The following is a 27399-nucleotide window of genomic DNA, read 5'->3' as shown; positions in this document are numbered from 1 at the left end:
GAAGATTTTGAGAAAGATATTTCTTCTGTTGTTTGATATTTGTGTTTTGTTTTCTAATACATGTCATAGGGAAAACTTACTGAAATAGTGTCCTTGTTCATGACAAAATATGGCTCCAATTACACAGACTGAGAAATCACAGAATCCCATAAAACTGGCCAAGATTAATTCAGACACTATAGCAAATAATCAATTTCTAGCCAAATTTTATACACTTCAGCCAAGAATTCATCAATGCTGCAGGACCATAGGTAGCATATTGCCTAAGCAAGGCATTGAACTGACAATCATTAGGTCTGAGGCTTTTTCTGCTGACTTCAGTTGAGCAGTGTATGATCTTAAACAGAAGTTTTCACTTCTCTTGCTTTAGCTACTTCAGTTCTACATATAACAACAACTCTTTCAGATGGGTGCAATCTTATAATTGTAACATCTGGTGTAGTGGAGCCCCAGTTTCAGAGTATTCTCATCAATGCCGCAAGAGAATCTTCTGGACACATTCCAAAATTGAATTTAATCCAAGGCAACAGAAATAACACACCAAAAATACACTCTGCCTCCACTCAGAAAAGCACAAGTTGAACCCAGCATTCTCGGGCGCTTAATGAAAAAGTAAACTGTTGAGTTACGAAATAAAGTAGGAGACCAAAGGCTCAGTTGCACAGGAATGAGGCTTACCTAACAAATATCTGTGAAATGGGAAGGAATAAATTTGAAGTCTGATGCATAAAAGGCAGAAAAGACAGCAAAAATGTCTTCAAAAAGAGAGCTCACAAGGTAAAAATGAAGGGGGAAAAAATGCTGAAGTCCAAGCAGGGAGCAGATACAGAAGACCTTGAATAGGGAGGGGCCCAATAGTCCAGGGTCATCAGGACTGCAACCTGTTATAGTTAGAATGAGTTTTCTGTGTAGAGGAAGTAGGAAGTAAAGTAGTAAGTTATATTGATATGCCAGATCCACATATACAAGAAAAAAAAAAAGATTAAACAGTTTGTGTTACTACATTGCCAGGGGGTTTCCAGAAAACTGGATGTAAACATGCATTTACCTCTCTTGTGAAATTCTGTGCCTACCTCTTCGTTTTCTTTACCACATAACACTTGTACATCTCACCAGAGCACTCTCAAGACACTCTTCATTTTAATCCTGCTCCTTAACTTAGTCACCCCTCTCTGCTATTGAAACTACTTCGTTTGCATCAGATAAAGACCACTCATCTCTTTAGGAGAGAAGCCACTAGCTGCCCTTGGCTGATTTCATCGCAAGACTGGGTTATTCACAGAAGTATTTCTTTGTGAATAACCCAGTCTTGCAATGAAACCACCTAGAGCAGGGCCCTGGGCACTGAGATGCACAGAGTCAGAAACACAAATAAGACTTTACTATTGTATATTGATAGAGTACTAAGGTCTATAGAAACTAAAGAAGAATAGTGATATGGAGAATTTCCTAGAACTTAAATAAGTCCATTACACACAGCTTTAAAGAGCATTAGTTTATTATCTATTCTCCATGTTTTACCTCAGAAACAGTCTAATTATATACAAAAATTTGGAATGTTGAATAAATGCTGATCAACAAAAACATTTTGTAGCTGTTTGACATGGGAATATTTCTAAATAAAACCAAAATAATCATAAAGGTTTGATTCTGTGTGTTGCTTATTGCTATGTTTGTGTTCATAGAATGCTTTCAAGTATATACACAATTTTTTAACTCCAGTCCAAAAAAGAAACTAAAAAATATTTACATAATAAATAGGTGGGAGACTTCATCTTTTCATTACACCAGTTGAACTGATTCTTTAATGAACTATTAAGAACAGAAAGAATTAACAGTTTGCATCAACGCATTGCCATGCTAAGTAATTTAGGGTGCTGATGGATTTTATTCTATTCAAAATGTAGCTTAAGATGCATTTAAAATGAAAAGTGCCGATATTGTCTCTCCTGCTGAATCCTGGCTGGACTAGTTCAGGAGACATCTTTCTCCCACTCTCTGCAAAATCATCTAGTTTGTCATGTGTTTACCTTTGCAGACAGACACTGAAGTAACAAACACATTTCAATCCACGGAAAACTCCAACATCTACTGAGTAAAATCAGCATAATCCATGTTTTATTAGATGGTTAATTTGCTAATTTACTGAAGACAAGCTTTGGCCAAGTGTTTCCACAAGAAGTACTAAACTTCTTGCTACAGGTCTCTACTTCTGCAGTTCTACCACAGACAAACATTTTTGGTAGAATTTTCCTGTGATACATAAATCTGAAAATTAAGTGACACAACAACGTTTAAAACATGTTACCATTAAAGCAAAATACAATACAGTATAATTCCTCAGTGATATATTTAAATGTACTGCAAAATGTATACAAAGCCAGTCCAAGATCAGTAAAGAATCAGTTCTGCTTTTTGGACTTTTCCCTTCTCAAAGATACAGGTTATGTAGAAGACCAAGGTAATTTAGGACTTGTTTGTATGCATTCCCTTTAAAAGGCAGTGTGTGATAAAAATAACATGATTCAAAGTAATGAACATGTGATGTGAACATTTTGCATTTTCAATAAAAAAATAGAAATTAAACAACAACAAAATGCATCTTGGAAAGGGAACACTGAAGCTTGCCATTATATAGCTATGTTTCTCATTCTTTCCTTTGAAGATTAACAGCACACAGAAAATAGGTGAATTTTATCAAAATACAGCATACTTCTGCTAATATATCAAAAAAAATCATTTTCTAGGTAAATATTACTGAAAATCAACTAAAAAGAAAATATACAAAGAGAGTTGTTAAAGGGTTTCAATTAAAATTATTAGAACTATACACAGTACAATAAGCAATAGTTAACATCTTTGAAAGAAGTGCAATAATATTGGAGTTCACTTATTGAAAAAGTACTTAAGTACTGCCTGTTTATTACTGCTAGCTATGTATAATTCCCCTCTCCAGGTCATTGTCTCAAAACTAAAGGAGGCTGGTGTTTTTGCTAGCTTTATTAAAAGCATTTACTTTTGTACACATGGGTTGAAAAAAGCAACTTATACCTGTCTCAAACATTAAAAATGAACTGCAATAACTGAATATTGCTACAATGAAAGGCTAATCATTAGCCCTGATTAAGAACAGTTATTGGTCTTCTATGGCACTTTTCCCTGGTCCATAACAACCATGTATTAATTATCACTGCAGATTATGCAGTCTATATTCAATTACAAAGCAGAAAGAGAAAAATAAAGTTAATGTTTCTGGTAAACAAAATTAATAAAAGCATAATTGAATATTTTATACAGTAATAAGGAACAAAGGCAGCCTGTGGTAAATCACTATTACATTAATATAGTTAGAAACCCTTTAATGACTCTGAAGTGTCTAGTTCACATTTAATGTTACCTGTAGGAACAGCCCTTTAAGAAACATCATTATGAACTGGTGGGTTGTTAGTACACCCTCCCCTTTGCTCTCCATCTCACCATAGCAATTCTCCATCACTGTTCAAAGTTTCACAAACTTGCTTTGGTTACCTAGCTCCATGTGTATGGTTTCCTTTTTGATTAACAAGGCAATGCAAAGGCCAAACAAAATCACGGTGTCTTTCACAACCCTTCCTGCACACTTTGTGTGTGTTTAAATACATGTTACAGGCAACAACCTTAAAAACTGGCCATTTCAGTTTCATTTTTTTAAATCTATAAGGTTAAAATGAAGTACTTTTTATAAAGATAAAAGTATCACCGTTTGCACAAAATTGGGGATTTCCATGGCAGAGAAAAACCTCCGGGCACATTTCCACGGTACAATTGAAAAAACTATGTATGCAAGAAAACCCAACTAAACATGAATCACATGTGGCAAAAGAATATTCAATGACTACATTAAGAACAAATCCTGTAGAGTATCACAAATTTATAGTTACAGTCTTCCTAAAAAAACACCACAAACTTTTATTGCATTTTCTATTGGTAGACGTACACTCCAGAACTAAACACTTTTTCTTCTTTCCTGATTCCAGATTTAGATAGCAGATAGTTTTTTCTCCTGACCTTTATTCTGTCCAACCAGCACCACCTTCCATCTACCCATTCACCTATACAACGTGCACATAGCAAAGCCAACATTTTATATCTCCTGTCCATATCTACAGAAGTGGTTTCAGCATAACACATTAATATCTGGTGAATAAAAATAAAGGCAATAAACAGCTACATGACAGACAGCCCTGCCATCTGCCCACTGGCTACAACCAAGGCTTTGTGAAGTCTTGCACAAAGTTTAGTAATGTGTATGGATTATCCAAAAATAAACCTACCATCTGTACAAAAAAACAACACAGGTTTGTTCTTGGAGGAGTGATCCTTAGATTGCTATAATGCTTAAAAACAAGTTTATTCACCATATGCATTTCCAAAATGATTTCCTGTATGTTCTATACAGTGGTTTTTACCCCTTTAGCCACAAGTTCAGTATTTCCTGTACAAATTTTGATCATAATTCTTTTCAAGTTCCTTTCATGTATAAAAATAGCAAAATATTCAGTTTCCCATAAGTCCTTCAATGAATCCTGCTGGCTTTCCTCCCAATCCACAGTATTTATGAAGAAACTTCGCGCACAATGATGAGTTCCACTGCATTCTGAAAAGTCTTTAGCAAAGATACTGCTTGTCCATGATCAATATTGATGAAGCTGTATCCATTAGCCTAAAAAGGAATATTTAAAATTGAAAACGACAGTCTCGTATGCCTTATTAGCGAAGTGTCTCATATTTCATGTTAGTTTAAGATTTAAAATAAGTAAACTCTATATGAATGCAGACAATAAAACACTGCAGATTTGTAGATTGCATTGTTGATATGAGTTGAACACGTACCTGTATGCTACAAGAATTTAAACTGTGTTATCCTTGCAAGAATTTTGCCCCAAAGGTATTGCAAATGACCAAAAGAGAAACCAGAACTTTAAACAATTAACATCAGACATCTAATTAATCAGCCTTAATACAGCCACACTAAAAAAACCAAATGCAGTACAAATGACATATCCCAGTTTAAGTATCAGAATATTAGAAATAGGATTTGTAATAAATTAAAACTATTGAAGCCTTTAACAAAAAGCATTAATGGCATTGGGAGCCATTTTAGGGTGTGAGACCTCCTGAGGTCACCCCCAGCTTGAATTTTCCTGTGACTCTAAACAACGTTGTCACTCGTGGGACAAGTTTGGCTGGGCCAACACAGGAAGGCCTAAGAGGTCTACAAAAGACAGGGAAAACATGGCTATGGTTCAACTTCTCAGGGTGTACTACTGCAAGTTCATGTTCAGTCTGGGTGGTAAAATCTTGCAGAATGACAGATTTGTACAGTTTAAACTGTTGTTGCTTCCAGCTGTGCATCCAACCTTTCTCCCTGAGCTACTGCCCCTCATGTGGTGACACAGAGAACTGTTCATGCACCTTAGCTGTGCCATTTTGGAGTTGTGGTTCCTTAACCCATCACCAAACACTTGCTACCAGCTGAATCCTTTGTTGTAAGGGCAGTGGTTTTTAAACCTGTCTAGGGTTGCAGGGAAAGATTTACATATAGACTGTTCCGAGAGCAAAAGTGGCAGCAACCCTTCCAAACCATCACCTGTACAGAATGTCTTAGCCCTGACCTAACCTAAGTACCTTAAGACTTACATGCAATTATCTAGTCACTGATCACGTTGAATATATTTATTATACATAATGCATGTCTAATAAATATTTTCTCATAGCTCATATCTATCTATCATATTTTTACATATCTCTTTTACAGAGAATGTTGCAAAATCAACCACAGCAAAGTCATTTTGGAAGAGATAATATTCAATCAAAAACTGCAAAAGCTGTCTAAGCAGCAACAAGACAGAGTGGGACTGTCATTACACCATTACTAGGATTATTACAGGTATAAAGAACGTGCTGTTACACAAAAAAATATTCTTAGTTATGAGAAATGAAACAGCCTGTAATTGTCTAAGCACGCAAATGCAACTTCTCCTTCAGCTCTTTTTCAAACTATGGATTCCTCATTAAACAAAAAGCAAAACCCAAGCAGTGGAGGAAACTTCATTATAAATGTCACACAGACAAATGAAGTTCCATAAAGACAGGAATAAGCCATTAGAACAAAAGTCACCTTTCACATGTTTGACTCTATAAATACATAATAAATATGCTACCAGTATTTTCAAAGGTTTAACATGCTTCTTGTTCCTGTATGTTATGTTGGAGGGTTACCCCCATCCCTTAAAGTCATCTACATCAGTACGAGAACTAGGACCTTTCCCAGTGAGGAAGTACAAGCACAGTAAAACAAGACAGCATTTAGTTGGAACAACTTGATCTCAGTTTAGTTTTCTTCTGTCCTTTTTGGCTTTATCTTTCATTCAAAGGATTAGGGTGTGTTTTCAGTTTGGCTTTGCTTTAGAAAACTGTTCACAGGATGTTGTGGTTTAATTGAGATACTAGTGGATTTTTTGTTGTGGTTTTTGTTTGTTTTTGGAAAACTGAAATGCAGCAAAGTCAACTCTATCAACATTCTCAAACCAGTAATGTGGTGAATAATTAATAATTGTCAACAAGTTCTGCAACTTTAAGGGTTGCTACAGCACTGTTCAAGTGTCCTGTTAGCCCACTTCCCTAAGAAAGTAAGGTTTATATAATCCCGTTGCCCGCTTCTCTGACCCCTCCCCGAATAGCTTATGAGCTCATTAGACAACTTCAAACAAATCTAATACAGAAGAGGTCTGAAAGGTACTGACTTCCTACTAAAAAGAACTGCAGACCTGCAGTCAAGAAGTCATAGCTCCTGAAGCAACCTACTTGGCTTGCCTGCAGCAGATGAGGCAGGCAAGAGGTATACGCTGCGACCAGCCAGGTATCAGCCAGCCAAGATGCAGCTTCTGCCAGCACCTGCACGCGTTCAGCCTGTCAGCTGGGGCAGAGGCAGCAGACTGGCAGGGACTGCTGGATGGAGAGGGATGTAACAGCAAGATGCAACTGCTGGTGTTCAGACAACACATTATTCAGAACACTGAGTGTGAATGGCTACCAGTTAAATAACTGAATGATAGTAATGCCTCATGAAATGCTCATGTTCCACCTTGAATGACATTGGGCCTGTTTTTTTGTCTTTAAAAGAATGAAAAATGTCCAGAGTTTGGAAAAATGATCCAGCTGATTAATGTTTCCCCCTGTGTCACCTATTCTAATGTTAGGTGTAAGAAAATTAAAAGCATCATCCCAGAATATAAGAATGCTTCTGGAAAAGGTATTGGTAATCTATCTAAAAATTAAACATTCTGCTCTTAGAAAAGGTACAAACTAAAAATGAACTGGTATATTACATAGGCTAGTTAATTAGATGACCAAAGTACCTGAATTATTTTATCTCCAGGCTGCAACAACTTAGATGCTGGTCCTTCTGGTTGTACTCTGGTTACAAATATACCCTTGAAAAACAGAGGTGGAAAACATTTTTGACAACTTATTTCATGAATAGTAGGGTAGCATGAAGCAGATGTAATTCAAAACAGTTTTTCTATTTTCCACCCTAAGTAGAAAAGCATGAAATATTATTCTACAGGTCTACTGGCTTTTGTGACTGCCTTCCTTTTCTACTGTTAAATCCAGGAGAATTGCCTTTAAAGGAGTACTGAAGGGCAAATTATGATCTGCTTTTGATTAATTTGGCAGATGTATATGTCAAGATGAATTATCAGCCACCAGAAATAAGGCTGTAGGCTAATCACATTCTCTTTTAAGAGGCTTCCTAATTGTAAGCTCCATAATTCACATCTCAAATCTGTTGACTGATACCTGGAACTGTGCAAGAACCACTCAGCTAGAATAATCCTCTGTGTTGTAATGTGACCACTGTGGTCACCTACCACCTTGATCTTCCTTATCATTTCTCCCCAATTTTCTCTACTCCAGTCCCCATGCCCCCCCTCCCCCCACCCCCCACTTTGCTAAACACTAGAAACATTACTAATCAGAATGATTTAAAGATGCATTACTATAAAATACTCACATCATCTTCAGGTCTGAATGGATTCCCTCTACCACCAACTCCTCCCGATATACTAAATCCAAGTTCTGGATCCTTGTCAATTCTCACTCGAATCTAAGTAGTTACAACCAAAGTTAGATGAACTGGCTGAAAAATCTGCATTCAAAGCTACTGTAATGAAATTATTGCTAAGGAATTCAGGTGAACAAAAGCTTTAAAAAAAAAAACCTCAAAAAAAAAGGTATTTATCACAGTTCAAGAGAACATTTTATCATAATATTAATTCAGAGCAAGATCCCAATACAAGAGCATCACCTACCATTGTACATAAGTTTTACTCCAATAACACTATTATTATAATCATAGTTCATGTCGGCTTTAAATTCAGAGATATTTTGATATAATGTAAATGAATGTAATACCCCCAGCAAAAATACATGTTCCTATGAAAGAACTTGTTCCTCTTACTTCTTTGCTACCTCTAGCTGAATTTTAAAAATCAAACCTCATTCCTACTTTCACTATAAGTTCTATGGAGCCAACACTGTCTCTGCTTTCTCTTGTCAGAATAGTTGACTAGAAAACTTATTTTACACAGGAAGTGGACATTCTCATTCTAGCACAGAATGAAAACGTAGTTCTCAATATTTTCTCAGAAAACCTGAAACAATACAGAGAAAACACCCTGTGTCCAAGAGCACAAAGAAGATTGCCACAATGAAAGAGCCATTTAATTGTTTAAGAATTTCTTACCCACATCTATCATAAATAAATAAAATTGATAATTATCAGGCTTGCATCAGATGCTCACATTTTTTTTATCCTGACTTTTGTTCATGGATGCACATTTCTACACTTGCAGATTTTTGAACCATTCTGTATAGCAATGAATAGACGCAAAGTACTCTAAATTGTACTGCTGCTTTGTATTTTTTCAGTTATTAGATAATGAGTTGATGATCAATAAATGTAGTTGAGAAATAAATTTCTAGCTCAGTAAAAAGATGCAAGTTTAATTTTCTCGTACATTCTGTTAAAAATCTATCATATATCTCTTCTAAAATGTTCACATAAAAAGTAAAGAGCTCAAAACTTCAAGGAATGTGTGATTTCAGTAGTAGAATAGCACTGAGATAACATTGTCTTCTTTGGAGACAAATTCCTGTATGATTTCTGTCACCATCTACAGAGAAATGGTAATAAATGAAAACAATCTAACAATTCACTGCCACTGACAGACAGATGTCATATTGTCAAGTCAGATTTATTCTTACCTCTTGCTTTGCCAACTCGTGGCTTTGTCTGGGAGAACACTGGGACTGTGTATAGGGAGGCTGGTGGGCAACTTTCAACATCAGATAATCAATTAATTGCTCTCTAGATGGATGTCTTGCTACTGATGACTGAGGGAGATGATGGATTTGGCTGTAATTTGTCTGAGGTCTCTGAGGCTGGCACATTTGTCCATTTGTCAAAGGTATCTGAATAAAACATGAATACTCAATATCATACATTTTAAAAGCAGCAATTCTCAGTTACTCCTTTATTATTTCAATATTTCTTATACTTGGCTGCTTTTAATTTTAGGAACATTACTAAAACTACGCTTCTGGATCACGTACAGTTATACTCAATTTTCCTTACAGTCATCAGCTCTGACCTACTGAGAACAAATCTGAAAATCAAAAACTTACTTTTAGTGCTAATCTACTAGAACAGACTAGACAGTCTTTATTTTTAGCACTTGTTTCACTGAGTTTTCCCAACCATTATTTCCTAGCAGTGCAACTGACAATATTGACACTTGGTTGATATCATTATAATTTGCACTTTTATTGCATAAAATTCAGAGATTTTGTAACAATTCCCAGTAGAACATACACAAAATAAAATCCCACACAGCTAGCAGACAGAAATTATATGCTCTCTGAGCATATTTTGGTGACCACTTCACAGGAAAACCTTCTGAGCAATTTCACATAGAAGCTCAAGATTTTCGTATCAAGACTGTAATGGATACTTCAAATAAACATTTTTCTTTTGTTAACACATCTATCACTGATTTGATAGGTATAATGATGACAAACAGCAGTAAGGTACCCAATTGTCAAGACATACAGTGCATTCAAACCACATCACTGGGGATGATGCTGGAGATGACAACATTTCTTACTGAAGCCTCAGAGTTATTGTGCAGCTCTGCAGCTCTGTGTTGAGGTGGGCAGCCTTTTCTCTCCTTGCCCATACGCCTCATGCTTTTACCCAGCCTAAGTAGTCACTTATCCGTCTGTATGATTCCCACATTTCAAAAATGCTACAGGCTTGAGTTACAGAATTTTTCTGCCTGCCATCATTATCCCATTAGTTATAGGATACAAGGATATTAAAATACTCTCTCTCAATATTATAGATAACTGATGTGAGCAAATTTCAACCTTTAACCATGCTATGTGAATGGACACATATCAGAATCTATTCTGATTGAGTTTTTTATGTCAGAGTGATTCTGAGAAACAGTAATGTGTGTATATACACATTTTTTAGCTTATTTACAGATCAGATGTATTAAATTTACACAGTTTTCTACTGCCTCTTCTGAAAACCTAAATCATGACAGGAAAACTATTTTTTGTTGTACTGCCAGAGGTAGAGTTTACATAGACAACATGTATCAACAACTAGCAAATTTCTAATATCCGAGGTCTGTAGAAATGCAACTGAAATTACTAAAGCTATAAAAAGAAAATCAGTGGCTGCATTGTAATAATTTACAAGCATCCATTTAGTTTCATTGTAGTAAGTGCTCAGAGATGAACACAGAATGTCTCCTACAAATTCTAATTTATCATCACAATTTCATCACAACAGATTTCAAGTTTGTTCTTTAAAAGGTTTAATCAGCTTCAGATTGCTTTCCTGAAATCATCCGCCATATTCCGATTTCCACTTGCAATTACATCTTTTGCTGAAAATTTCTTCTTTCAAAGGCCCTGCTGAAGAAAAATGATAACAATCCCCCTTTGTACAGTTAACTATTTTGTCTTCCAAAAAGGGTATGCCATCATTTATGCCACCTTCAATACCTCGGTATTACACATTAAAGAAGCCCCAGTTCCAACTGCTGTCCCAACATACTTCTCTATTACTACTAAAAAAAAATATACACTTACAAATAATAATAAATATATCCTATCCATGGTGCCATGTAGATAATTACCTGCACAGCTATTTTCTTCATGCTGTCCAGAGGAACATCTTTGAGACTAAGTGTGACAGATGAGTAATTCTGCTGTCCTGAAATGAATACTTCATCCTGGCATTGGTCTCCTGGATTAGAAGCCTGGGGATGCTTTAAACAGAATGGAGCAGTAAAGATGACTGTCTTCATATAATTCAAGCTAAAAAATTCTCATAAGAAGCCCAGAATAAAACATTTTAAGTGCTTTATCATTCTTTATCTTCTTTGATTAACTAGTACATTTTTAATGTAGAAAATCTTACTAGCCAAGACACCACATCCATAAAATATTGAAGGATATTTTCAAAAATTAGCAACTGCAGAGGTGTCTTTGATGATCAATAAACTAATTAAAAAAGTCAATAAATGCTAAAGACTGCCTATTCAAGGATTCATATGGTTAATAGAAGTCTTCTGTTGACTTTATCCTGCTCAGTATGGATACCATAACATCACTTAGGATGCTCAGATTTAAAGAGTCATTTCCTCACATATTCTTACAAACTAAAATATTAATTTTCTTCTACAGTATCTTCCAGTACAGATTACATCACCAGAATTGTCTGAGGAATGAAAAAGCGTAATAAGATTTTGTTCAAACCTTTATCAACCTAGGTTAAATTCAGAATGGTAATCTCTTGTTCACATACGTACAACAAAACCAGACAGTTTTACATATGTTCAACCATCTATAAAAGCCAATTAGAAAATTAAACTTCATGGCATTAAATTGAAAAGCCTTGCAATAAGTTTAAGGCATATGAAGTGAAGGCAAAGTATTTGATTTAAAGCCTACAAAAAAGTTCCAGTATACAAATTATATTCTTTTTATTGAAAGCACTGTCCATATATAAAAGGATAACTATCAATTTAAGGTCACCTTTCACAGTTTATCTTTCCCCCTCTATATATTGCAATAGGTTCCTGTAGGTACTCACTCGAACAATGTGCACACCAGAACCTCTTCCGTCTGCAACACTCAAGGCAACACTACCCTGGCTGCCATGCAGATCCCTACTGCTGCCATAGTGAAAGCTGCTAACTGCAGCATAATTGGAATTAAAGGACCTAGACAGCATGCTCTGAATAGAGAGGGGACAGATTTAACACAGAGATTAGTGCAGCATGCATAAACCACAAGACATGTTATACATAGACTAATACAAACATATTCCATTGTCATGCAAGATAAAAACCATGCAAGAACAGTACCACTGCGATGTATAAAACACAACTCAGTGACCCCTATTTTACCTTTATTTACTGTAAATCAGCATGCAATCAGCAGTTAACATGCAGAATTACATGTAAATAAAGTCATTCAAATGTTCATGTTTCTGGAAAAACAACAAAGGTGCACAGCTTATCAAAATTTCTAGGTTTTCATTAAATTTGCTAAGTATCAAATATGTTGCTGGAAGAGAAGCTGGCAGTCAAGAGTAAACACCTATGGAACACCATCTAATTACCAGTTACTATTTTGTCTCATTTTTGCCCCTATTACTGGTGCAGGTACTAAATTTACACAGAGATTTGACTGTTTGACTGGGTTTTCTTGCAATGCATTTCAGTAACACTTCATTCAAGAATGTGAACAAGAGGCTAGAAAGAAACCTTGGGAGTCCAGCCCTGTGCCACTGTAGGCAAACAGGTAACACGAGCTCAGGGACAGAAGTGATAGTGGTTTGGTTTTCAGCTTCATTACCTTGCAAACCTGACCTCTGCAATATTCATAAGGGTACTAGAAAGCAAGCAGATATTACCATCTTGCCACCACAGACTTTTGTGGTTGTAAAAACAAAACAAAATAAAAAGACTGCACAAAAGAACAAAAGGAAAATCCTCCATGTGCCACCTGACAACGGAAACAAACCTATCTTGAAAAAGTGACAAAGACCCATGAAAAAATATGATCACAGTAGAAGATACATCACAAAGCATCAAAACCCAGCAAGATGTTTTTTGTCTTTTATAAGGTTTCTAATTTTTCCAAGGAAAAAAAGAAGAAAAAAGTTCAAAATACATATCATTTGACTAAGATACTGCAACAACTCTTACATGAATAAATACATTTTGGTGTTTGTTGACTACACATACTAATCTGATTTTGAAAATAGTCACTAGTCCTCAGGCAGACTTTTGCTCTTTCATACTAGCTTTATCTTGTGAAACTAAAACTAGTTTAATAATCAAAAGTCATATGCCTGTGCATATTCATACTCCCCAGATGCTCTGGGAGTGCAATCATTGGAAACTCCCTTGGAAAACAGTATTTACTAACACTAATTGGCTCTTCTTGGCGAAGGGTCTTGGATAACCTCTCAATGGCATAGTGATCTTTCTTCATGCTCCTCTTCTACACCTACCCTGTTCTCTAGTCAACAGATTTTTCAAGCTTTCAGACAAATCTCCAAAGGCTTTCCCCTGTCTTGGGAGGGAAGACTGTACTTGGCATTCAAGTCTCTCTTTACTAAACATTCGATCTGAGCTTACTGCTCCTCTAAGTTTCAGGCCAAACACTCAGATGAAACTGCAAAATCCAGTTCTCCTTAGCTCCTTAATGCCTCAAAGCATCTTCTTACAACTCTTCTCAAAAGTCTCTCTAATTAGCTGGGTGGCTTTCTTCCCCCACTTGTACAGGCAACTTCCTGAAGTCTCCTTACAGAGGCTTCTATATCGCTCCATCTTCTGTAAGTGGCAAAAAGACAGATAAAAAAATAGAAGGAATGCATGATGAGACTAGAAAGTTATCTTCTGAAAATGTCTCTAGCAGACCATCATACTATAAAGATCCCTAGATCCACCAGATTCATTCTTCTCTTGGAGGGACCCAAACAGATGGTCAATAAATAGTGACAATCTAAATCCACATTTGTATGTACAATCTGAGATAGATCTGCAAGAGGAGGTAGAACTTTCAAAAAATTTGTAGAGGCATGAATTTGTTAATCAGGAATTAATATTTCAGTTAACTCAGTTTAGTGAGCTTCAAGGTGATTACACAGCCTGAGAGTAGTTTTATTAAAGGGTTTATAAAATCTCCTTTCTTGGTAGACACTTTTTCTGAAGTACAAAAAATTGATTGTGTAATTGATGTAGGGAAGACATGAGAAGTACTGAAAACACCATTTTTCTCCTTCTCTATATTGGGCACAGCATCTCAACACTAAATTAGAAGGAACCCACAAATACAAACTGCACAGAACAAATACTATTTAAAATTACATGGAGTTGTAACACAGTTTTAGTTTAACACCACACATTTGTCCTAGGGACAAATTTATGAAGTATTTTCCCTCTACCTATTTTTAGCTGGAAAGAGAAAAACTGAGACATTTGGAGTGTGAACAGTATTCCTCTTAATTTTGTTTCTCAATATGAGCACGATGAAGGCTGTACATTTCCTAGGGAGATTCTTGAAGCCTGCTGCACCAGATAAGACACTTTTGGAAATCTGAACATGCAGATGCCATTAAGCCTCCTGATTTTAATTCAAATTTATTAAAAATTAAATATGAAAAAAAAGTATGGTCTAAACTTCAGATTAAATATGAATATTAATTCCAAGTACCAACCCCATTCTCCACCTGATTTGCTAGGGCATAATGGCCTGCAAAACGGTAATTCAACTATTTGAAGCTCGAGAAATCTAATTTCAATTACTCTAAACTGATAAACACTAACCAATATACATGCCATGCTCCACTATATTCTTGTGAAAGCTAAGTTCACCAGAAATCAGTTATTCAACTGTGAAGAACATGTATTAAAATCCACAATACATCAAGAAAAAATGGCTATGTAAAAGTAAAAAAAAAAAAATAAAATATTCGGCATATAAATCACGATTTGTAGTCAAAATCAGCCTCCAATGGAATCAGTTCAGATGCAGGCAGCTAGGAGCATAGTTTTGGTGTTTACTTACATTCTTTTTGAATGCTTAAGAGTCAGAACATTTTCTCCATTTTGCAGCTTACAAGAGAATTAACAATTTCAGATTTCAAAAGGATGTCTCGTGGGAACTGAAGTGCCTTAACGCATTTACTTAGATGAAAGACAATAAATAGTGGAACTTACATAGGAGGAATTCTATTGGAGAATACTGTTTTAATTTTAAGACTGGCTGGAGTCTGTCATGACAATCCATGAAATTTTGGTATAGAACAAGAACTAATAAAATTCAAGTATCTGCAGGGAACAAGACTCTACATTCTACTTGGAATAGCCTTAACTTGTAACTACTGCTAAGACTAAATGTTAGCCTATTCATTTATGTAACAGTACTTACAATCAATTGCCAGCTAAAGGTGGGCATAAGTTATCCTTTGAGGCTATATTAAATGTCTAGAAATTCCTTTACTTTTAATTTCCACCTTGACTATCTAAGATTCTTTAGAAAAAGTTTGCTCAAGGTATTCTGGAACACTTGAAATACCTATAATGAATTCTTTAAGCAAAAAAACCTTTGCTTGAAATCTGACAGAATTCTAGCAAGATAGCAACTTATCCTAAAGAAGAACTTAAAACATTATGAAACTATTCTTCAGTCACAAGAGAGGAAAAAAAAGGCATTAATTTACATCTCTGATCCTGAAAAAAAATGTATCTTCAATAAGTGACAGCATTCCTATTGAAGAGTTACATATGGAAAATTACATATCATTTAAATTCTGTCATAAAATGTTTGCAGGGTCAGAACTTTTGTTTTTTGAATTCCAAATGCACAAGAACTTAATTCCATTTAAAGTGTGATGTATTGACTTCCAAACTCCACAAAATTTCATTATAACACATTGATGGTTCAGTAGTCCATTCAAAATGGAGAAAAACCACCCCAAAACTAAAATGAAAATTTTAAACTAACAACTACTGAATGGACAGCATTCCTGTAGTTTATCAGTGTGAAAATATTCTTCAGGCTATGATCTTATAAAGACTTAAGCACTTAATTTTATGTGTGCACAGACCCACTGAAGTTACTTTCCTTGACGTATTGAAGCAAGCTTAATTTGAAGAAAATCTGAGGCCATGTAACTTAAAATATTTTTGCATGTTAGGTATGTAGCATAAAAAAATAATTCAAGAAAAACTCTGACACTGACTAAAACTGCAATTCTGTATCAATACTGAAACACTTAGACTTTATTCTTTTAATAAGGCACTGTACACTGGCAACTTTGAGAATAAAACTATCTATTTGGATTTCTGAATTGGAAAGTAGGAATCAAACTTTATGATGTTGTCTCTGAAAGTTCTACCATTTTAGATAAATAGTAGATAAATTAGATGAAAAATAGAGGACTTAATTCCAGATGAAATTAGAATTGAAAACAAACATGCACCTGATGAACTCCCAAGAGATCCACAACAAAAAAAGAAAATATACATATGTGAGGAAAGAACAGAGTCAGGCCCAGAAACTGTTTCTGCCTACTCAGCACACAAATATAATAGATATTTGCAGATAACTGTTGCAGATATTTACTACTGCAATTTACAGATGAAAAATTCCTCTACCTCACATTAAAATATGTGGGACAATAGTGTTTTTACACAGGCAGTATTTTAGTTTAAATTCCTAAATGAAAATTTTTAGCAAGATGGCTACATAAGACTACTGTGTCATATCAGGTAGTAAAATCTTCAAGTCACATGTGAAAAGGAAAATATGCTCAAAAATGTTACTGTTCGTAAAAAACTCACCTGTGCACTAAACTTATGAGGGGCAGAATTGACTGCATGCCTTCCAACAGCTTATATATCTAACCACTAGAGAGCAGCTTGACATTTAAATAAGCTCTTTTCTCTGTTCCACAATAAAATATGCTTTGCATCAGGTAAGCAAATTGTTTCTCTTGAATATATGCAAAATTTCTATGTACAAATGGTCTCGTGAACTGTTTTTACCTTCCTTCAACCAGATGGATAAATTTTAGTTGATCGGTGTATAACCCCTTACAGTTTGTCAAAGGGATTACAAATGCTGGTTTCTTGTCTGGAATTCATTGTTAATCATTTTTGCTGGACTTAAAACTAACCTGCATCTCTCCTCATGCAAAATAAACTCCTGAAAGTTTTTTTTTCCTACCTATATCAAGTAAAAAAGGACCAATAAATAAAACAAGAACTAGGTTCTTCAATAGCTCCAACAAGCAGACATTGTTCATTTAAGTGGGGTCACCCCCCTCTTTCTCTCCCTTCAATTACTAAATTTTATAAAAACAAAATAACGAAGTACTGCAGGAGCTTAGCAAAAAGAAAAAAAAAAAACAACTCACAACAAAGCCAACCCCCAAAACCCCACAACACCCTCTTTCCTAATAAGCACAGAATAAAAATAATAAACTTGATTAAATTCAGTAACAGACTCAGAAGAGTCACAGCAAAGGTAATACTATTAACCCATACTGTTGTGTATAACCAACAAGATAAGAATTAAATATTCATCATAAGGCTTAATCTTGTATGCCTGGGTTTGTCAGTATTGTGTCTTACACTTTAAAAAAAAGAAACATCATTTTAATTCCATGAAAGCTTTGTCAAAGCAATTTCCAATAAATGTTCCTTAAATGAGCTCTGTAATTGAACTTGTTCCTTCAACTAGTTAATTACTGAAAATTTTTCAGACTTCAAATTCTTTCAGAAGTCTGGTTATAGATTAAGCCCCCCACCCTGCCCAGCTAATTTTTAATTACAAACATAAATACCAAAACCATTATTTTAAAAGAACAAAGAAATATCCAGTGAATTCCTAGAATTTACACATTATCATATTTGCCAGCTGCCATATAGATCATATCTACATTTTTCACAGTTCAGATTTTTCTTTTTAAGTCATATCCCAGAGAAAATAAAGTAGGTAATTATATACACCCATACACTTTTAAACCCATAAATAAGTCTCAGATTGCTAAGTAAAAGCTACTTTGAAATGCTTCAAGGCCAAAACTAAAGAGACATGCACATACAAAATGGTCTTCTAAGATCTGTTAAATTAGATGCACAGGTAAGATCTCAATAGCAGCTATTCCATATCACTCTAATAGGAAACAAAAATTAAGGTTTACATATAAAGCATGACAGAAAGTATGAAGGGATATGACTGGAATCAAGTCAGGCAACCAATTTCATTTCAGTAAAGGTGAGTACACTGTTACAGTACCTGAACAAGTACCACTGGTGTATTAAACATTGCTCCTAATATGGCAAATGTAGACTATATAAGAACGAGCTATTAACAAACTGCATTAGCAGTGCACTGAAGTTTTATTTCCCTCTGTATTCAGGGATTGCTGGGATTTTTGCTTCTCTGTTATTTCATCTAACATTTGATATATGCATCCAGGAGAATGGAAGATCAGAGAATGCACCTTTTATTAGGGTTGGAACATCTGTGAAAGCCTTAAAATATTTTATGTCGTACTCAAACTTCATCAGAACAGGTGCAGCTGTTCTGCAGGCTTCTTTAAAAAAAAGAAGCAGCCCATCCCTTTCTGTCACTAGACGTTATGCAACTTAAAACAAAAGAAAACCCATTCTACCAAATACTTGGATTTCTGAAGAAAAATTATAGCTAAAAGTAATTTTTCCAACCACCTCCAATTAAATTTCTTTAGCTGTCACAGATATTGAAGTATTTTGGATAATAATCACAAACCAAACTATGTTCTTTCAAAGGAAATTAAAAAAGAAAATCCATCTAGCTGTTATAATCGGCTGCTTTACTCACTTCCCCTCCAAGGAAACACTATCAGGCTAATGACATTCTACCCATTGTTTAGCGATGCTATTTTAAACTGGTTTAGCTGGACAGCATAGATTACACTCTTCCAGTCTCTACACAAATTTTTTGAAAATATGTAATTGTTCATCTCTACATATCAGCTCAAATTCTTGATAGCATTTACAGTACATAAAGAATCCTGTTCATCATTTCTAGTTATATCAAAACCTCCTGTGACTTCTTGAAATGAACAAGATTTTTAAGTGTTCTCATCTCACAGCAATAAATATTCATTCAACAACGTGTCAGATACCCAATTTCAAAAGACAACTGGCTTAGAGGCAAATACATGTTAATTATGGCTTTTGAATTCTTCAGCAACTGAAGCTGTAGGTCTATACTTCTAAACACATTTTACTGATTTTCTTTCCCTTGTTCTTAAACAGAAGAAATAGGGGGGAAAAGACACAACAGAAAGATCAAGAAGTGTAAGAGAATATTTTAGTATAATATGAAAACAATGCTACCATAAAAATTACCTGGCCTAAAAGAGCTGGCCTTGCAGTCCAGCAGGTCAATGTGACATTATTAAATGCCTTCTAAAGTAATTGGACTAAGCTGGAAAGTATGATGTAAAAACAACAGGGACTTTTTTTTCTCCAGGGGTAAAGTTCATTTACAGTCTACCATTCGACTGTTTCTCATATATTCATCACAAACATGTTTATCCTTTTAAAAGCAGTACCAGAAGTACATTTTCACTGGTAATTAAAAGCAGTTCAAAACACAGTGTACTTAACTTCTACCTTTCTGTTACCTGGATATGGAATAAAAGTTTTAAAATTATTGTTTTTACCTTTTCTAGCTTTTTAGCCTCAATATGTCGCAGCACCTGTTCCCTCCAGTCATGAGGGACTTTACTTTTTCCTGGAGGGTCTAATAAAGAGTGCTCAGAGTTAACCCTTGGGTTTGATCTCTTTGAAGGGCTAGTCCGTGAGTAATTGAAGTCACTAACTGACATAGTTCTTTCTGGTATTTCATTCACCGATGGCCGAGCACTCTGTGGTCGGGGTACATTTGGACCATCAATGCTGTATGTCCTGGCAGAAAGAGGTCTCTGTTGCCCAGACATTACTGGTGGAGCTCTTCCCATTGAATGCAAATCTCTGTATGTTAAATAATCCCCTTCAGGAACCTGGGTCCGCCTTGAAGGTCCTGTATCCCCAACATTTATAGAAGCTGTAGAAGACACACTGCTCTGCCTTTGAAGAGTGTGTCTGGTTGCTCCTGGGAGCAGTCTATCATTCGGTGGAACAGCCCATGTATCTATATGTCTCCCAGCCATCCGTTGATGAGTGTTATACAGAGTGCTGGCTCGGACATTGTTATGATTGGAAAAATTCATATTGGCAGAATGCTTTACATAGCTGGGGTTTTCTGTACTGTCAGACCTAAGCAGACGTGAAGGAGGTAAGCTGCCTTGTTCTACTTGGGTGTTTTGTTTCTGGGGCCACAAGGTGTCTTTCGCTGTTGCACTGCTGCTGTACTGAATATTATACTGGGGAGCACAGAACATCTGTGCACCACTTGTGACTGATCCTCTCACTACATTAGCACCTTCAGGATTGTGATTTGAGTCAAACTTGAACACAGTTTTTGTAGAAGATACTAAATCAGATGATGATGATGACCCAGGAAAAACCTGCAAAGGCTGATCATACAGAAGAGTAGCAGATTTACTTCGGACTATGTTTTTTCCATCTGCACTATTAGATGCTGATTTTGCCACTGAGTTTGACTGTTGAGATCCATTCTCATTGACAACATCGTAGATTTTCAGACCACCAGTGTCCATACTGGTGACACTGTGAGATTTCATCACAGGACCACTTCTCTGTGGGGACAAATCTTCACTGCTCCTTGAAACAGACAGCTCAGCAGAATCACCATCAACTGTAGTGCTTCTTGTTAGTTTGTCATTATTGGGAGACTGTACTGCTTCCTCAGGATGTCCATTTACTTTATTTATAGGATATTTATTTCCATTTTCCAAGTGTTCACTTTCTTCTTTCGTGTTGTTACTCAAAAAGCCCTTTACTGAAACAATTTCCTGTGTTCCTAACCTTTCTGCAGGAACTGGCACTGCCTCTTCGCTAACCAGTTTATTGATATTCATGTTTATTTGGTCTAATTTGTGAGACTCCTCTGTAGGAGTGCTTAGATGAACACCTTTTCCTATCAGGCCTAATCTTTCTTCAATGCTTAATTCATATTCAGACAAATTTGTAACCTTCTCTTCAACATCTATTTTTTCTTCTACTGTAATGCTCAATTCACCTCCATTTTGCAAAAGATTATTCAGATTTTCATCTTCTCGCCTGGAAAAAAAGATGTCTCTTAAAAGAAATTCCAAAAGGAACCAACATATTCCTTCAAGAATTGTTTTAGAAAAAATAATCATTAACATGCAACACAGCCATATTGTGCACACAAAACAGGACAAAGACCAATATACAGCCAGATTTATGATTTGCTATCTTACCGTTACAGAAATATATTATATAGAGGGCTCATTTTGGCAATGTTTGTGTCATCTGATTTCAGAAGTTTGTTTAAATTCAACAGGAATTATTAAAGACAGTTTAAAAGTGTCACAAAGTGACAATAACTCAATTTTTTTAATCAAATACTTGCAAGTTGTGTGATAGTTTTGGACAAAACTTGTTTCTATTGGCAATTTTTTAAAAAAATGGCACCTTCTAAGTAAAACCTGAAGAAGAGTAGCAACCTGTAAGTTCATTCTTTATAAGTTTCTAAAAGCCTTTTATAGTTATGTTAGGAATCAAATTGATCTTCAAAATTATGCAAATAAAAGCAGAGCTTTTAAAATGGTGTATTGAAGTATTTTGCAGGCATAAGTAATTATAAGGATGAAATTATTATGCACTATTATTAAAACAGATGGGAACCATGTCTTGTATACTAAAATTAGCCTCTGAATTTTATTGTCTTTTTTAAAGCGAGAACTATTCCATTATTTAACCTTATTTTAAAACATTAAAATTTGAATGATTTCATGAATGATAAATTAATTAATTAAAGGAATGGACACATATGAAAGATTAAGTAAAATTTTTCTATTGTATTTGCTCAGTGGTATACAGTATCTTACAAACCTGATTTTGGATAAAACAGCAGCATGTGTTTCTTTGTCTGGAGAGCAGAGAGAAATATCTTGGCTACTATCAGTATTTAAGGAAACAGAATCTGACATTCGAGAAGGAGAGGAACAGTTGCTGTTATTTTGATTGCTATTGTGGGTAGCTTCATCTGAGAAGGAATCAGCATCTTTTGAATCATCTGAAATAGAAATTTGTCAATTTAGTTACAGACACATACATCTGTTTAACAGCTATTTAATGTGTGTATGTTACAGTATTTAGAAATTGTCTCTTGTTCGTCAGTAATTCTTTCTACTCAAAACAAAAATGTAAGGTAACACCTTTGCAAACTGCATTTAAACTTACAGAAGACTGTTGGCAATAGTTTCTATTTTTAAAATATTTGGCTCAATGTAAACAGCCCTTATCTGTTAATGAAATTTAACTTGTTGCTTTATTTCAAGTTTCCCTGGCATAATCTAGTGCTACATTATGTAATATTTCCCCAAAACATCTATCAAATCATATTTCCATTTTGGCAGTGATTTCAGAGTTTTGAATTACATGAGTCTATCAGCCCCTATGAAAATGAAGTACACCACTTCATGTGCAGGATTTTGAAAGTGTAGAGTTTCTGATTTTGAACATTATATCACTGTCAAATAGCTATTTATTAGATCAAGAAGTTCGGAAAGACCTAGATCACTAGATAAACTCTGTATAGTTTCATAAATGTAGAACACAGGAAATAAAAATGTTCTGCTGCAAAGTTGGAATCCTATGCATTCCCATGCTTTGAAGACCACTTAGCACAACATTTTCAGAGGAATTTACACCTGTGCACACTGATTTGTGCATGATGTATGCACAGTTACATACTACATCCATACAAAAATGATTTATCTGTGGGACTTCAAAACTGCCATGATTTTAATATGTGTACAAATACATTTAAATTTTTGCTTCAAGATACAGTTACAGGTCCCAAAACATAAATTTTGTGAAACTAATGACTGTCTCCACAAACAAGAAAGAAGTTTTGACTTAGTACTTTAGTCAGACATAGAAACCCTGAAGACAGCATTGATAAATGTCTATCTTTTCACCTGCATGTCATCCTCAGCAGACTTTCTGCTACCTCCATGTCGGTTTCCTTCATCCCCCCTAAATCTCACTCTTTTACATCTAATGGCCAGAAAACCCTCTTCTCCTGGAAAGTACTGGACTAGGATATCATATAGAAGCAAAATACAATTTGCTCCCCAACTTTTAAATTACATTTTCTCTAAATCCTAAGTCATTACTTACTCTTAGGGAAGTGACCTAAGACGTTAACTGACCTAAGTGACCTTAGACCAAAATTGTCTTTCAGAGAATATATAACTTAGGTAACAAAAATAATGATCTGAAGTTTCCTGTTAGAGGAAAGAAGAAAAATAGAAGAGTAAAGTGACTCTGGAGAAAGAATTGCCACGAGAAGTTTATTCTTAAACCTTAGGAAGAGAGCACAGCTTCTCAGAGAAATTCAAACATGCGATATTGCTGCCTACAGCAGCAATAATCCACAAAATCTGGGGGAGGGGGAATATGAAATATTTCCAAGGTAAGTACCACTTTCTGCAATGCTTTTCTTAAGAGTATCAAGAGTGTTCAAGTTAGCAGTCCCTCAAAACCCACGCATCTCCTTTCCCCTTCTGCTTTTAAACTGATGACAAAAATCAAGAAAATTAGGACATCAAAACAGCTTTCTCTACCACACACTCAAGTACAAGATATTGTAGAATATTTTTTCTGCTTTCATTACTTAACTAGACAATCAACCATCTTTCTTTTAAAGCATACAAATTAAAACTATTTTTACATAACTTAAATAGAAAAACTAGCCACTGTGAGTCAAGAAATTATCAGAATCACACAAAATTTGTATTGCTTTTGATGGTATCTAACCTTTTTTGTTATTGCTAAGAGCTACCACTTTTGGTTGGTTTATGGAGGTTTCTATCAGCGGTGGTCGCATTTCTGCCATTTTCATCTCTTCATCAGAGGAGAGTTCTTCTGACTCCTGCTAAAAAAAAAACCAGCTTTATGGTGTGCATTTTAAAGAACTGTAAAGGTAAATGCTATCTAAACTGTCACCCAGTGAACAATAAAGGGGTAAAAATATACAAGCAACATAACACAGGCATAACATAACAACCGTGTAGTGGCAAGTCAACTGAATTTAGAATATTTGTAACTGAATTATCTTTAAGCAGCAGCACATGTAGACTTGCATTGTCACTGATGAACTCCATGGGAACGACACTCAAACCTGTAACTTCAGCTGCAAAAACCTACTTGGAGCAAGCAGTTGCAGCATCTGTTTCACCATTGGAGAGAACCTCCAGTTGAGTTCAAGTCAGAAAATTATCACTGAATCAGCAAACACACCAGACTGACTAGCTGGGTATTGGTTTTGCAGAAAACAGCTCAAACTGAAACAGCTATGGAGTAGCATGACCAAGACAATCTTAGGAATGGAGAGCTATTCTGTGAGAAAAGACTGAATGAGCTTGGCTTGCCTAGTCTAGCAAAGAAAAAGCAAGTGTTGCTTGGGTTTATATCTTTGCGTTTACTCTAGGCATAAATTCCAAAAGGAAGAGAAGTTATTTAACTTCAACAACAATAGCAGAGGAATAAAGCAATGCTGAATACATTTAAGCTAGAAATCACTAGTTCCCAACCATAAGATGGAGATCAGTGTACTTATGAAAGAGATTAACTGACAAAGCTGCTGCAAAAGCAGCCATGCGACTGATTCAGAATCCTGCTGACAGCCCTATACCCTATATTCCTATCATCTTCAAAAAACGATTGTTTCCAGTAATATTTTGAAGGAAAAAACCTTCCTTCCCTAAAGTGGAAATTTCTTTCTAGCAAACATGCTTCCTATTACAAATACTACAAAATCCATGTTACAGATTGCAAAAATAGTCTGTCAGTGTTCACTTTTTTTTCCATGTTTCAGAACATTTAATGGAGCACCACCTTTCCCATGATACCAACTACCTGGCCAGTTCTTTGGATTGCAGGGAGGACAAACCTGACTGAGATGTAGCAAACAACCTGTGATAGTCTTCATTAAAAATAAAAAAATAAAAATCCATCTCTTTTTCTCTGCAATTGGAACAGTCAACCACTTCACTGCCTCTACCACATTGCCTTTCTTCTTGGGTGTGACATACAACAAGTGTAATCAATGTTGAAATGAAAAACTTACATGCATGCAAAGTTTAGATATCTGGTTTCAACTGCAACAGAGTTACCAGCAGGTTCTTACATGGAAATACGGAATTCACTATCCCTGACTGACTACCCACTGCTGCCTCATTTACTTACTGGCGTACAGCCAGATACAAAGAATTGCTGTCACTGTCATTAGACAACTAATATGATTTTCTGAAATTATGTTTTTAAACTAAAGAACAACATCAAAACAAATATTTTCAGAAAGTACATAGAAATAGGAACATGCTAGTGGGGAAATAGCCAGCAACAGCCACAACTGCTTGTCACAAAGTCTCTTCAGCAAATGTATCATATATGCATGTTCCACTGCTTACCCAACATAGGCAAAAATAATCTGCTTGTGAAACTACAAAAAAAAGAATTTTACAGGTTGTGACTGGCAACTGATTAAGTAACAAGTTCCAAAATTTGTGATAAATCTGAAACATTCTAAATAAAAGAATACATAGTGTTTGTCAGAGATCACAGAATCACAGAGTCATCTAGGTTGGAAAGGACCTTGAAGATCATCCAGTCCAACCGTTAACCTAGCACTGACAGATCCCAACTACACCATATCCCTAAGTGCTATGTCAACCTGCCTCTTGAACACCTCCAGGGATGGGGACTCCACCACCTCCCTGGGCAGCCCATTCCAACACCTAACAACCCGTTCTGTAAAGAAATACTTCCTAATATCTAGTCTAAACCTTCCCTGGTGCAGCTTGAGGCCATTACCTCTTGTCCTATTGCTTATTACTTGGTTGAAGAGACTCGTCCCCAGCTCTCTGCAACCTCCTTTCAGGTAGTTGTAGAGGGCGATGAGGTCTCCCCTCAGCCTCCTCTTCTCCAGACTAAACAACCCCAGTTCCCTCAGCCGCTCCTCGTACGACATGTGCTCCAGACCCTTCACCAGCTTCGCTGCCCTTCTCTGGACACGCTCGAGTAATTCAATGTCCTTTTTGTAGTGAGGGGCCCAAAACTGAACACAGTAATCGAGGTGTGGCCTCACCAATGCCAAGTACAGGGGCAAGATCACTTCCCTGTCCCTGCTGGCCACGTTATTTCTGATACAAAACAAAAAACCAAACAAAAAGTACAAACAGTTTAGAAATATAAAATCTCTGACTCTTATAAGAGGTAAATACAGTCCAAGTCATATTCATGACAGCTCACTAATAAACACAAAGGAATACACATTTTGAAACCCACCTTTCACTCTTCCTTTGAAATGAATGTGCATAGTCACTTGGATATACAAGTTTTTGATTGCTCCCACTAATCAGATATTTTGTCATTTCAGTGATAATTAAAATCAAGTATTTAATGAAGAACTGACAATCAAGAAAAACCTGGAAAATTCTAAGCATGAGTCTTTTCACAGTTTGATACTTAGGTCAACTTTTAATCAAGTTTGCTATATTTTTCTTTAAATGCATGTATCTTTCATTATGAACTTTTTATTAGTTGTTTCACCTTTTACTTAATATAATCTGAAGTGAGAAAAATATTGCATTGCAAATCATCTGTGTTTACAACACTTATGGCACTTTTCTGCTATTGTCAACATAAATTTTCATCTCCCAGAGTAACAAATTCAATACAACACCAGCACAATTCTTTGACTGTTTAGATGTTCATCACAATGCCATACCTCAAGCATGTCTTCATGGTTGACAATTGTTTTCATGTTTTGTAAGGTTTTAACAAGTGCAGTCATCTGTGAATTTGCGGTGCTGTGCTCAGCTTCTGCTTCAGTAGGCTTCTGCACAGAGCTTCCTGCTGAATACTGCTTTCTCTCATCTGCTTTGTTCTTTATCGAAGCAATTTCTGAAGTCTACAGGATTAAGAATATTAGCAGAAAAAACATCCTGAAAGATTTTCAGTAACATATCATATTTAGTGTTAACACTATATGTTTTGGGAAACTATGGAATGGAAAATTTAAGTTTTGAAATTTATGAAGTATGAAATG

General features: G+C 35.6%; 1 protein-coding gene across 13 annotated transcripts in view; it reads right to left on the bottom strand.

Annotated features, from left to right (window-relative positions):
- Positions 1 to 1480: 1480 nt before the first annotated feature.
- ERBIN (erbb2 interacting protein) overlaps positions 1481 to 27399 on the bottom strand; it is a 123102-nt gene continuing 97183 nt past the window's right edge. For 9 of the 13 annotated variants that reach the window (XM_074811584.1, XM_074811590.1, XM_074811582.1 and 6 more), the window contains 10 exons: positions 27079 to 27261; positions 24105 to 24222; positions 22173 to 22356; positions 19853 to 21374; positions 12212 to 12355; positions 11253 to 11384; positions 9310 to 9516; positions 8057 to 8149; positions 7401 to 7475; positions 1481 to 4702 (listed from right to left, as the gene is read on the bottom strand). In XM_074811584.1, the coding sequence (XP_074667685.1) occupies positions 4595 to 4702; positions 7401 to 7475; positions 8057 to 8149; positions 9310 to 9516; positions 11253 to 11384; positions 12212 to 12355; positions 19853 to 21374; positions 22173 to 22356; positions 24105 to 24222; positions 27079 to 27261 (2766 nt within the window). In that variant the 3' untranslated portion in view covers positions 1481 to 4594. The other 4 variants (XM_074811589.1, XM_074811591.1, XM_074811592.1 and 1 more) reach the window with 4 other exon arrangements.

Source organism: Strix aluco, chromosome Z (genome assembly GCF_031877795.1).
Source record: "Strix aluco isolate bStrAlu1 chromosome Z, bStrAlu1.hap1, whole genome shotgun sequence".
NCBI lineage: Eukaryota > Metazoa > Chordata > Aves > Strigiformes > Strigidae > Strix > Strix aluco.
Note: the sequence above shows the minus strand (reverse complement) of the source record. Positions and strands in the feature narration are given on the sequence as shown.